The sequence below is a fragment of the Phocoena sinus genome, chromosome 16 (genome assembly GCF_008692025.1).
Source record: "Phocoena sinus isolate mPhoSin1 chromosome 16, mPhoSin1.pri, whole genome shotgun sequence".
NCBI classification, from domain to species: domain Eukaryota; kingdom Metazoa; phylum Chordata; class Mammalia; order Artiodactyla; family Phocoenidae; genus Phocoena; species Phocoena sinus.
The window spans coordinates 3672877-3687230 of record NC_045778.1 but is presented as its reverse complement, the minus strand read 5'-3'; the positions used below and the strand labels follow the sequence as shown (position 1 = coordinate 3687230).

The following is a 14354-nucleotide window of genomic DNA, read 5'->3' as shown; positions in this document are numbered from 1 at the left end:
TATACACATAAAAATAAATGCACATGTGTATTTCATCTTGTATATTACACACACTCCATATATACATCTGTCTAATATAATGCATACGTCACATGTATAATTACATATGATACGTAATGTGTATTATCGTGTGTGTGCATGTGTGTGCATGTGTGTATTGTGTGCGTCTGTGTGTGTAGCATGACTTCCATAGGAGGGACAAGGGAAGCAGGAGTAGGAAAGGTCCCTAGAGGCCAAGGCTATACCGTAAGGACGCAGGCGAAAGTGAAGCAGAAAGAGCGCAGGCAGACTTGATGGTGAGTTTCTTCTGGCTGAAATCTGGCAACAACACACATCTCTTCCCCCTCTCCACGGGCATGAGCCCGGGGTTAGAGTTCTGCAGGGAAATATCAGGGCTGGGAGGGGAGGGGAGGACACCATGGGCAGCTCACTGGACAAGCATCCAGCTTCGATGGGCTGGATCGGGTGTGGGACAAGTGTGAGAGGGGACAGGTACTCGCTGAATAGTCTAAAACACATCTGGAAGGCAGTTAGAAGGCTTCAGAAGACTGAAATCCCCGTGGTAAAAACGACAGGCAGTAAGCATGGTAAAGCACCTGCCGCCACCCAGGCACCGTTATACGAGCTTTATATGTATTAACTCAGTGCATCCTCCCAACAGCCCATCCCTCCCCCAATAAGAAGTGGTTCCAGCTAATAAGCGGTTGAGTGAGGTAGTCAGATGGTAGAGTCCATATTCTCAACTGCTACAGGGGGTGACGTTTTCTTAAGTATTTTCTGCAGGCAGAACTTTCATCCCCCTCACTGCTCTACACCCGCCGCACCTGCAGGCCTCACCACACCTGCGTGTTCATCCAGGCACGGCTCACTTTCTGTCTAACATGAGTAAGGGTGGGTTCTGTCTTTCGCCATATAAGGTTATGACCTCCCCAAAGGCAAGAGGTCCATGTGTATCTCTTGGGTCTCCCAAGACGCAGAACACAAGGAAAGTTCTCCCTCTATAGCAAGTGGATAAGAAACTAGGCTATGGGAGGGAGGGAGGGAGACGCGTGAGGGAAGAGATATGGGAACACATGTATATGTATAACTGATTCACTTTGTTATAAACCAGAAACTAACACACCATTGTAAAGCAATTATACTCCAATAAAGATATTAAAAAAAAAGAAATTAGAAAGTGAAAAGTAAAACTAAAAAAGAAAAGAAACTAGGCTTTGACGTAATGAACAGGAATTGAAGTATCAGTTTTGCTCTTATTAATTGGGACTTTGGGCAAATTATTTAACCTTCTTAAACTCTCTTGTCCTCCTCTGTGAAATGGGTATAATAATAGAAGCAACTCATATAGAGTAAAGCTTAGCACAGTGCCTGGCACATAGTAAGACTCAGTAAATGTTAGTGCCATGAATAATGACTCATTCTTCCAGGCCACTGATTGGGCCTCCTCCCTCCAGCTCACCAGCCTCTCCTGTCCCCAGCTGGTCACCCTCAGCAAAGGCTGGCATCCAAATCTCCAACCAACTGAGCCCCAGCAGATCTCAAAAGGGAAGGAAGGCACCCCTGGGGCGTTTGGAAATGGGAAAGGTCCATATCAGAATGGAGAGGAATCGTGGTATTTAGCGGGTATGTAGCCAGCGTGTAAAATACCCTGCGATGTGCAGGACTGCCCCACACCATGAAGAATTTTGCCACTCAAAATATCAATGGTGCTTCCCTTGAAAAAACAAAGCACTGCTTGGAAAATAATTTATATATGCGGGCCAGCAGACAAAATCAATCCCATAAACAGATCAACAAGATGAGCGATCCACAATCAGTTAGGAAATCACCAGTACCTCCTGATGGTTTCGGGCGGCTCCGCACGGATGGGAATCTGCTCGGCCAAGGCCAGGGTGCCCTGCAAGGTCTTGCTGACCTCCTGCAACTCGCCCAGGGACAGCCCTCCCATGAGGTCGCAGCCCTGCCACGGGAGGACCCACTCCTGCTCTTCTAGTTCCCTTCTCAGCTGTTGATCTTTTGCGTCCAGCACAGACATCCTGGCTTGGAGGGCTTCGATTTCTTTCTGTAGAGAACAGAGAGAGGAGATTTTGTAAATTCACCCTGCTCGTGGCAGACTGCACTGCTGAAAATGAGTCCTTTCCATGAGAGTCCGCCATATGCATGAGAGCCGTGAAGCTGCCCTTCCGAAGCAGGCAGATTTTTGGAGGTTTGCTGAACTGGAAAAATCACGCCAGCTTTGTATTTCTGATTAGTTGGCATAAGGAGAAACATTCCCTCCCAAGCATGAAATAACTCCGGGTGGCGAGCCAAGAATTTGACTTGGAAGAAGCCAGCAAATATATAAACGACTTACTTCATTTCAGGTGACAGAGCTAGAACACAGGGCGGCAAACTTCATGGACTTGAGACACCAGTAAGCAGGAAACACAACCCACAGCCCAAAAGAGAAAAGCAAACGAGGCTTGGCTGGTCTGTCCCCAAACATGCAAATTTACCATGTAGAGAAAGATTAGAAATCATAGCCTCTTAAGTCTACAGGATTGCGAGAAAAATGGCATGCCACAGATAGCACTCTCCTGTCTCGGTTCATAAAAATAGTAAATAAATTTAACTTCCACTAATACAACAAACCAAAATCCAAAGACTCGAGTATTGTCCAATCTTGAGGTCAATGGATAAAACAAGCAGCAGGTAATTGAATGCCCGCTGTGCGTAAAGTGTTACTTACGGCAGCTAATCATCTCACTGACCATAGGATTCTGAATCTAGAACGAGACTCTTTTAATTAACATACTCCCAGGTTCCATGCACTGGTTTCCAGCTGATGAGAGCATAGCTCTAACCCTGGCTGTCCCCCCATCTCTCACCCACGTCCTCTCAGCCTCAAGGTACACATCACCCACAGCTCTACCCACTGACCCCTCTTCCAGTAGGGGAGGAAGGACACACAGCAGGAGGTACTGAGGATCCACCCAAGACACCCTAAGAAAACAACAGCGTGCGTCCCCACTGGTCCAAGATTATGGTATTACTGACACTGTCTCCCATCTCACCTCCCTACTTCCAACCTTTGAACTCCCCTCCCCTATTCTTTTCTCTTCTGTTTGTTTGTTTTGGGTTTTTTTAACTGTGGTAAAATACAGGTAACATAAAATGTACCATCTTAACCATTTTTAAGTGTAATTCAGTGGCATGAAGTATATTCATATTGTTGTACAACCATCACCACCATCCACCTCCAGAGCTCTTTGCATCCCGCAAAACTGAAATTCTGTCCCCATTAAACACTGACCCCACCATTCCCCCTGCCTCCAGGCTTGGTGGTCATCATTCTGCTTTCTGTCTCTAGAATCTAACTCTTCTGGGGACCTCGTATACGTGGAATCATACAATATTTGTCTTTTTGAGGCTGGCTCATTTCACTTAGTATAATGTCCTCAAGTTTCATCCATGCTGTAGCACGTTTCAGAATCCTCTCCCTTTGAAAGGCTGAATGATACGGCGTTGTATGTATACACCACATTTTGTTATTCATTCATCTGTCGATGGACCCTTGGGTCGCTTCCACCTTTTGACCGTTGTGAATAATGATGCTATGGAGATGTCTTTGGGTCTCTGCTTTCAGTCCTTTTGGGGCTTATACCCAGAAGAGAAATTGCTGAATCACATGGTAATTTTAATTTTTTGAAGAAACACCATCCTGTTTTCCACAGTGGCCCTCCACCCTATTCTCACACAGATGTCAAAGTGACTCTTTAAATTGCGGTCAATTACAGAACTTCACTGCTTAAAAAACCCCCCATGGCTCCCAATCCAGTCAGAGAAGAGCCCAAGACCTCACAAGGCCCTGCAAAGGCCCTCTCATCACTGACCTTCTCCTCTGCTGTTCTCCGCAACCCTGGCCTCCTGGCTACCCTTCGAAGGCATGGGGCACACTCCCACTGCAGCCTTCAAGTGACTGCCCCCCCCGTGGGGAACGCTCTTACTGGAGATTTCTGCAAGGCCCCTCTCCCTCTTCCATCAAGCGTTCGCTTCAATCTCCCTTCTCAGTGAGTAGACTCCCCTACCCCAACACTCTGATCCATGCACTGTAGCTCTTACCACCCTACAACATTCTAGGCATAGAATTTAGGCTTTTATCACGTTTGCCATTTCTTGTCTATCTCCGCACTCCCACCCCCACTAGGACATAAACTCCACAGGAACCCTGAGCATTGCAAACAGTACCTGGCATGTCACAGGCACTCAAAAATTCTGCTGAATAAATGAATATCCACCTTCCCCCAGAGTTCTGCCATGAATGCTCCCTCCAAACACTAAGTATGTTCTGTACACTCTGACGTCATCAGGAATTGGGGAGACCTTCAACTGGTGAATATTGTTCAGAACCAAAAACCAGACTTCACATTTTCAGCTACCCGAACCTTACAGTGATGCCCACTGAATATGAAAGTGCCAGTTTCTCATCCACCAGAGGGCAGGCAGCAGAAGCAAGAAGAACTACAATCCTGCAGCCTGTGGAACAAAAACCACATTCACAGAAAGACAGACAACATGAAAAGGCAGAGGACTACGTACCAGATGAAGGAACAAGATGAAACCCCAGAAAAACAACTAAATGAAGTGGAGATAGGCAACCTTCCAGAAAAAGAATTCACAATAATGATAGTGAAGATGATCCAGGACCTCGGAAAAACAATGGAGGCAAAGATCGAGAAGATGCAAGAAATGTTTAACAAAGACCTAGAAGAATTAAAGAACAAATAAACAGAGATGAACAATACAATAACTGAAATGAAAAATACACTAGAAGGAATCAATAGCAGAATAACTGAGGCAGAAGAACGGATAAGTGACCTGGAAGACAGAATGGTGGAATTCACTGCCGCAGAACAGAATAAAGAAAAAAGAATGAAAAAAAATGAATACAGCCTAAGAGACCTCTGGGACAGCATTAAATGCACCAACATTCGCACTATAGAGGTCCCAGAAGGAGGAGAGAGAGAGAAAGGACCCAAGAAAATATTTGAAGAGATTATAGTTGAAAACTTCCCTAACATGAGAAAGGAAATATCCACCCAAGTCCAGGAAGTACACAGAGTCCCAGGCAGGATAAAACCAAGGAGAAACATGCTGAGACACATAGTAACCAAACTGAGAAAAACTAAAGGCGAAGAAAAATTATTGAAAGCAGCAAGGGAGAAAGGACAAATAACATACAAGGGAACTCCCATAAGGTTAACAGCCGATTTCTCAGCAGACACTCTACAAGCCAGAAGGGAGTGGCACGATATATTTAAAGTAATGAAAGGGAAGAACCTACAACCAAGATTACTCTACCCGGCAAGGATGTCATTCAGATTTGACAGAGAAATCCAAAGCTTTATAGACAAGCAAAAGCTAAGAGAATTCAGCACCACCAAATCAGCTCTACAGCAAATGATAAAGGAACTTCTCTAAGTGCGAAACACAAGAGAAGTAAAGAACCTACAAAAACAAACACAAAACAATTAAGAAAATGGTAATAGGAACATACATATCGATAATTACCTTAAATATGAATGGATTAAATGCTCCAACCAAAAGACACAGGCTCGCTGAATGGATACAACAACAAGACCCATATATATGCTGTCTACAAGAGACCCACTTCAGACCTAGGGACACATACAGACTGAAAGTGAGGGGATGGAAAAAGATATTCCATGCAAATGGAAATCAAAAGAAAGCTGGAATAGCAATAATCATATCAGATAAAATAGACTTTAAAATAAAGAATGTTACAAGAGACAAGGAAGGACATTACATAATGATCGAGGGATCAATCCAAGAAGAAGATATAACAATTATAAATATATATGCACCCAACACAGGAGCACCTCAGTACATAAGGCAAATGCTAACAGCTATAAAAACAGGAAATCGACAGTAACACAATAATAGTGGGGGACTTTTACACCAATGGACAGATCATCCAGACAGTAAATTAATAAGGAAACACAAGCTTTAAGTGACACAATAGACCAGATAGATTTACTTGATATTTATAAGACATTCCATCTGAAAACAGCAGATTACACTTTCTTCTCATGTGTACATGGAACATTCTCCAGGTTAGATCACATCTTGGGTCACAAATCAAGCCTTGGTAAATTTAAGACAACTGAAATCATATCAAGCATCTTTTCCGACCACAATGCTATGAGATTAGGAACCAATTACAGGGGGGAAAAAGCCCGTAAAAAACACAAACACATGGAGGCTAAACAATACATTACTAAATAACCAAGAGATCACTGAAGAAATCAAAGAGGAAATCAAAAAATACCTAGAGACAAATGACAAGAACATGTATATCCAAAACCGATGGGATGCAGCAAAAGCAGTTCTAAGAGGGAAGTTTGTAGCAATACAATCCTACCTCAAGAAACAAGAAAAATCTCAAATAAGCAATCTAACCAAAAGAAAAGCACTAGAGAGAGAAGAACAAACAAACAAAACCCAAAGATGGTAGAAGGAAAGAAATCATAAAGATCAGAGCAGAAATAAATGGAATAGAAACAAAGAAAACAATAGCAAAAATCAAAAAACTAAAAGCTGGTTCTTTGAGAAGATAAAATTGATAAACCTTTAGCCAGACTCTTCAAGAAAAAGAGGGAGAGGACTCAAATCAATAGAATCAGAAATGAAAAAGGAGAAGTTACAATGGACAACGCAGAAATACAAAGCATCATAAGGGACTACTACAAGCAGCTCTTTGCCAATAAAATGGACAACCTGGAAAAAATGGACAAATTCTTAGAAAGGTATAACCTTCCAACACTGAACCAGGAAGAAATAGAAAATATGAACAGACCAATCACAAGTAATGTAATTGAAACTGTGATTAAAAATCTTCCAAAAAACATAGGCAGAACACTCTGTGACATAAATCACAGCAAGTTCCTTTTTGACCCACCTCCTAGAGAAATGGAAATAAAAACAAAAATAAACAAATGGGACCTAATGAAACTTAAAAGCTTTTGCACAGCAAAGGAAACCATAAACAAGACGAAGACAACCCTCAGAATGGGAGAAAATATTTGCAGATGAAACAACTGACAAAGGATTAATCTCCAAAATTTACAAGCAGCTCATGCAGCTCAATAACAAAAGAACAAACAACCCAACCCAAAAATGGGCAGGAGACCTAAATAGACATTTCTCCAAAGAAGATATACAGATTGCCAACAAACACATAAAAGGATGCTCAACATCATTAATCATTAGAGAAATGCAAATCAAAACTACAATGAGGTATCACCTCACACCAGTCAGAATGGCCATCACCAAAAAATCTACCAACAATAAATGCTGGAGAGGGTGTGGAGAAAAGGGAACCCTCTTGCACTGTTTGTGAGAATGTAAATTGATACAGCCACTATGGAGAACAGTATGGGGGTTCCTTAAAAAACTAAAAATAGAACTACCATACGACCCAGCAATACCACTACTGGGCATATACCCTGAGAAAACCATAACTCAAAAAGAGTCATGTACCACAATGTTCACTGCAGCTCTATTTACAACAGCCAGGACATGGAAGCAACCTAAGTGTCCACCGACAGATGAATGGATAAAGAAGATGTGGCACATACATACAATGGAATATTACTCAGCCATAAAAAGAAACGAGATTGAGTTATTTGTAGTGAGGTGTATAGACCTAGAGACTGTCATATAGACTGAAGTAAGTCAGAAAGAGAAAAACAAATACCGTATGCTAACACATATATATGGAATAAAAAAAAAAGGGTTCTAGGGGCAGGACAGGAATAAAGAACCTAGGGGCAGGACAGGAATAAAGACGCAGACGTAGAGAATGGACTTGAGGACTCAGGGAGGGGGAAGGGTATGCTGGGACTAAGTGAGAGAGTGGCATGGACATATATACACTACCAAATGTAAAATAGATAGCTGGTGGGAAGCAGCCACATAGCACTGGGAGATCAGCTAGGTGCTTTGTGACCACCTAGAGGGGTGGGATAGGAAGGGTGGGAGGGAGATGCAAGAGGGAGGAGATATGGGGGTATATGTATCTGTATAGCTGATTCACTCTGTTATAGAGCAGAAACTAACACACCATTGTAAAGCAATTATACTCCAATAAAGATGTTAAAAAAAAATCTACCAACAAAGAAAAGTCCAGGACCAGATGGCTTCACAGGTGAACTCTAACAAACATTTAGAGAAGAGCTAACACCCATCCTTCTCAAACTCTTCCAAAAAACTGCAGAGGAAGGAACACTCCCAAACTAATTCGACAAGGCCACCATCACCCTGATACCAAAGCCAGACAAAGATACTACAAAAAAAGAAAATTACAGAGCAATATCACTGATGAATATAGATGCAAAAATACTAGCAAACAGAGTCCAACAACACATTAAAAGGATCATACACCACGATCAAGTGGGATTTATCCCAGGGATGCAAGGATTCTTTGATATACGCAAATCATTCAGTGTGATACACCATGTTAAAAGATTGAGGAATAAAAACCATATAATCATCTTAATCAATGCAGAAAAAGCTTTTGACAAAATTCAACACCTATTTATGAATAAAACTCTCCAGAACCAGGCATAGAGGGAACTTACCTCAACATGATAAAGGCTATATATGACAAACCCACAGCCAACATCAACATCGTTCTCAATGCTGCAAAACTGAAAGCATTTCCTCTAAGATCAGGAACAGGACAAGGATGTCCACTCTCACCACTGTTATTCAACATAGTTTTGGAAGTCCTAGCCATGGCAATCAGAGAAGAAAAAGAAATAAAAGGAATACAAATTGGAAAAGAAGAAGTAAAACTGTCACTGTTTGCAGATGACATGATACTATACATAGAGAATTCTAAAGATGCCACCAGAAAACTACTAGAGCTCATCAAAGAATCTGGTAAAGTTGCAGGATACAAAATTAATACACAGAAATCTCTTGCATTCCTATACACTAACAATGAAAGATCAGAAAGAGAAATTAAGGAAACAATCCCATTCACCACTGTAACAAAAAGAATAAAATACCTAGGAATAAACCTACCTAAGGAGGTAAAATACCTGTACACAGAAAACTATAAGACACTGATGAAAGAAATCAAAGATGACACAAATAGACAGAGAGATATACCATGTTCTTGGATGGGAAGAACCAATATTGTGAAAATGACTATACTACCCAAAGCAATCTACAGATTCAATGCAATCCCTATCAAACTATCAACAGCATTTTTTACAGAACTAGAACAAAAAATCTTAAAGTTTGGATGGAAACACAAGAGACCTTGAATAGCCAAAGCAATCTTGAGGGGAAAAAAGTGGAGCTGGAGGAATCAGACTCCCTGACTTCAGACTACACTACAAAGCCATGGTAATCAAAACAATATGGTACTGGCATTAAAAACAGAAATATACACCAATGGGACAGGATAGAAAGCCCAGAGATAAACCCACGCACCTATGGTCAACTAATCTATGACAAAGGGGGCAAGGATATACAATGCAGAAAAGACAGTCTCTTCGATTAAAAAAAAAAGTGCCAGTTTACTGGAGAATATTTTCAAATAGCAACAATGTTTGCTTCCCTTTGCCACCTTGCTATTGTATGGACCTGGATGAGCAAACTCAGACAATAAGAACACTCTGCTTGAGGCAGGGGCAGCGGGAGGGCTTCCAGTAACATGTCTGAGCCCCATTAACTTGTCTAAGGTCATTCAGCTGTTTGGAGCCTAAGCCAGCTATTGGACTCAGTGTTGAAGCCCTCTGCTCTTTCCAGACGTCAATGTTCCCCATTCCTGCCTCAAGGCCTCCAGGCTCAGGCAGGTGTGGACAGAGTCGCAGGGCTCCTTGTCTCTGGGGTACACTGTCGACTTCCAGAGCTCCTGGTTGCCTCCTGGCTGGAACTCAGGGCTGCACCAAGATTTCTAGCCCCTGATGATTCTCGGCCAACTTGCATCCACTGCTCTGGGCCAACGTGGAGCTCCCACGATGCCCCAGTCATTCCCAGTCTTTCCCAGTCCCGCCCACTTTGCCCAGTCCACACTTACAGCTCTGCCTCCTGACAGGTGCTACTCAGAGTCCAACCTGACAGCAATTGCCATAAAGCATTGCCACAGCTCAGATTTTTTTTCTGCCTTCTAAAAGAACCTTCTTCAGGGCAAAACGAGAAGAGGTGACAAACTGGCCTGGCAGACAAGGAAAGCATATTCAACAGGTAATGAGGAATAGCAAAAACAGGCACACACACCGCCAAGCTTTCAACCCCTCGTTGGTAATGAGACTCCCGACAGGCCCCCTAGTCACCACCCTCCACCTTGTGCTTCCAGGTGGACAGCCAACGCTCTAATTGCTTCACTCAAGCAAAGCAAAGACCCACTTTGCTACCTTTGGCTCAAATGGATAAGAAAAATGATGTCTTGTTTCTTGAAGATTCTTCACCCGCTTACCTGTAACTGCTGCTTTTCTTGGAGAAGCCAGTCTCGCCTGGTGATGGACACAAGCAGGTTGTCCTGAGCAGTGGGTTCCAACATCTTCGGCTCCGTTCTGAGCTCAGCTTGGGTGTCGTCACTGCTAGCTCTTAAAACAAAACGTACATATTGGTACGGATATGGATGAGCTGAAATCCTCAGATCTACAAGAATGTTAATGGAAAGAAGGTCCACAAAGTGGCCCCCAGCGGCTCTCATCCTTAGGAGGGTCAAAGGGATGAGGTCCCTAATGTAAGTTTTTGTTTTAATGACAATCTGTCGGGGCTTTGGCTGTTTCCCAGAGCCACCTTGCTTAACTGGACTGGGCACTGTCCAGCACCGTAGCTATGCGTGTGGCTATCTGCGCTGAAAGTGTAAAATACACACCAGATTTTAAAGACTTAGTATGAAACGAAGAGTGTAAAATAGCTCATTAATGATATTTACATTCATTACCTGTTGGGATGACAATGTTTTTGACATACTGGGTTAACTAAGTATATTTTAAAAATGAATTTTACTTGTTTTTTCTTACTTTTTAAAAATGTGGCTACTAGAGCATTTAAAATCATGTATGTGGTTTGCATTATACATCATTGGACAGCTCTGCCTGGGCCATCCAGAGCAAACTTCCAGGGCTGATCTTGGCTGTGGAGATGACAAAGAGGGTTGACTGATGCCTGGGTCAGAGATTCTCAGAAAAGGTTTGCTAAAAGACTGTCAAAAACCACTAAAAATCTCTTTCTCCCATGCTCGCAAGAGTTGGCATATTTGGTTGAAGCAACGCCGGTGAAGATGTGGCCCAGGCTGCCACCTTATGCTGGTGAGTTGCCGTTGCAGGAGCCTTGCAGGTGTTTCTCATCAAAGGATGACCAATCAATTTATAAGCGGTTACAGCAGTAAACAAGACTTGTCCCCTGCGCAGAGCAGAGGCGATGGGTAAACCAAGGCCACGGACAAATGCTCCCCCCAGGGCTCCGACTTACTCACTGTAGGAGTGGAAAGGTAGACGCCTTGCTCCCACTTCCTACATCTTAACATGGCCCTTACGTTAACAAGGGGGCCTACCAAGCAGAACAGTGAAACAGCCCTAATATTCTTAGAAACAATGATAGAAAACACGTCACCTCAGCTTTTCTAAGTTAGAAAACAGTGGCCACAGAAAAGGGAGCCTTGATTGAATCTCTGGGCCAGACACAGATTCAGACTCAATAATCTCGAAAGCTGCTTACTTAATATAACATACCACACAATTTAGAAGCTTATTTTAAGACTGGTTACTCTCTGTAACAAGTCTCTGTGTGCGTAAAGGCAAATCACAAGGGTAGTAGTAGTAATAAAAAAATTTAACTGGTCATAACAAAATAATCCGGTATAATTGAGAATTTACTGTACGTCGGGTGTTATCAGTGTTGCCGACGAAGAAACAGAGCATCAGGGAGATCTGAGCAACTTGCTCTGGTGTAACCAAGCAGGACCCTATGGGGCCTTCCCAGAGCAAGACTCCCCCTCCAGGTCCTCCGTCTGCCTTTCGTCTGTAGAAAAACTTTAGTCAAAGAATAAATTTAACTGGAGAAAAGAAAATGCAGAAAGAAAGGAAACTTTCAAGCAAGACAAAATAATAATGGTTTAGCCATTAAACAAAGAAGTCAAAAACCTTTTGTTCCTCCTCAAGGGCTACAGATAACATTCTGAGCCACGTCCTTAGAGCTGTTTTACAGAGACTGAAACCCTCACCAGGTAGAAGAAGTTAACTGTCTGCTGCTCACAAGCACACAGACCCCAGACCAGTTGGAACCAGAAGGTGGATGATGTTGACCCCCAGTTACCTCACCACCAACCAATCAGAAGAAGGTCCACGAGCTGATCACACACCCCACAGCCCCCCTCCCTCACCCTGTCTTTACAAACTTTTCCCTAAAAACCATCAGGGAGTTAGGGCTTTCTGAGCACTAGCTGTCTGGACTCCTTGCTTGGCGCCTGCAATAAACACTGCACTTTCCTTCACCCGAACCTGGTGTCAGTAGATTGGCTTTCCTGGGTGTGGGCAAGCGGACACAAGTTTGGCCCCATAACACTGGGTCACACAGAGCGCAAGAAGCAGAGGTGAGGAGTCCATCAAAGGGCCATGAGGCTGGTTGCCACTTTCCAGCCCTTCCCTGGACACCATACACCAGTCAGGCTTCAGCAAGATTATAAACTCCTGTTTCTTCCTGGCTTCTAGCCACGTGCCACCCACACCTGCTGGCTAAGTCCCCTTGCCCGTGATTCAACACAGTGAGCTGAGAGTGACAGCTTCAGGGAGGTAGATGAGCACGGTCTGAGCCCTAACTCCACCTTTCTCTAGCTATGTGTCCTTGGACTTACCAAACCTCTCTGAACCTCACCTCCCTCGTTTTTAAAATGAGGATGATGGTGATGGTGATGCCTTCCCTATACGGCTCCATATGGCTGATTACGGGATCAAATGTATTCAACAAGCGGCCACTGAGTGCCTACCCTGTGCAGGTCCCACCCTCACCCTGGGGCCATAAGGGGACTCTGTCCTCGGGGAGCTGGCCGCTTCCCCCCCCACACCTCAACGTTGGCATCAGGAGACTGGACAGTGTGTCATGTCCACTGGACACACCGTCCTTTGTAACGAACAGTAAAGATGAGATGTTTCCGAGGACCTTTCCGTGTATCAGAAGGGGGGGTGGCCTGGAAGGAAACCACCACCAGCTATTGTGGGAATGGAACCCACCTCCTCCCCTGGGCCCCCGAGTCTCAGCCTGTCCACCCAGCCTCTCGCGCTGGACGGCGAACCTCAGCCCATCTCGTGCTGCTGTCCCCAGGGCCCAGCACTGAGCAGGGCTTAGCAAATATTTACCGAGTGACTTCATGAGTCCATGGCCTAGAAAAATCCAGAAGCTGTTTACATTCAGCTTTCGATTGCATTAGATCATTTCTTCACACTAATTTATTTCCCAATTTGCTCTGCTCATGCAAATATTAAGAGTTTCCTGAATTTCCTAAATAGATACCATCTGGGTCAGGATGGGAGTTAGTGAAGGGAATCAACACAGAATTGAAAATGAGCTGCAGGGGAACTACAGGTGGGTAACTGGGAATTCTCCTTATTATCGTTAATCACACTCATTACTTAATCCATAAAAAAAGCCCCTGTGATTCACCGAAACTCCCGTGTCTCTCAGACTTTAACTCTGGGTAGAGAAAGCCGTGCACAGATGGCTGAGTGGTGGCCCCAGGACAAAAGACAGCTCAGGAATGAAGCCGGGGACCGGTTTCCATCTCAGTCCATCAGCCCTCAGAGCCACGCTCCCTCTGCTTCCTACAATGCTGTTCCCTTTATTTTAATAAACCCCAATGTGTAAACCCAAATGTCAGTGCGAATTAGCCTTGCTATAAACTAATCGGTACGGAAAACGAGCAAATCCCTCAGGGGCAAGAATTAAAAACACGTGGGTTGGAATGTTAGCACAGCACCCGGTGCCCACGGGGACTCGGGGTGTCTAGGACCACACTATCAGCCCCGGGTCTCATGCAGGTCCCCATCTGCCCAGTGCTGGAAAAATCCTGGCCTTTCTACTTTTGTCTTTTCCACCAATCACTTAAAGAAGGATAAAACCCATTTGTAAAATAAGATCCTACACCACTGAAAACAGTATAGATCCAAACTCCACAGGACAGCGTACCGCATCCCAGGGATAACATGGACCGCGTGAATTCTGGGAGTACAGAGTTCAGTAATATTGAGAAAAGAATGAATCCCACCTGGGGGGAGGTGTTTCCTGAGAGTGTGCACCTGTGATGAACCCACCCGGTCACCTCCTCTGCAGCTGGC

General features: G+C 43.9%; 1 protein-coding gene across 4 annotated transcripts in view; it reads right to left on the bottom strand.

Moving 5' to 3' along the window:
- The window catches only part of DISC1 (DISC1 scaffold protein), a 347039-nt gene that overhangs the window by 225694 nt on the left and 106991 nt on the right, over positions 1-14354 (bottom strand). For all 4 annotated transcript variants that reach the window (XM_032609168.1, XM_032609170.1, XM_032609169.1 and 1 more), the window contains exons 5-6: positions 10490-10619; positions 1836-2062 (exon numbers count right to left, since the gene is read on the bottom strand). In XM_032609168.1, the coding sequence (XP_032465059.1) occupies positions 1836-2062; positions 10490-10619 (357 nt within the window). The remainder of the gene's footprint in view (positions 1-1835; positions 2063-10489; positions 10620-14354) is intronic.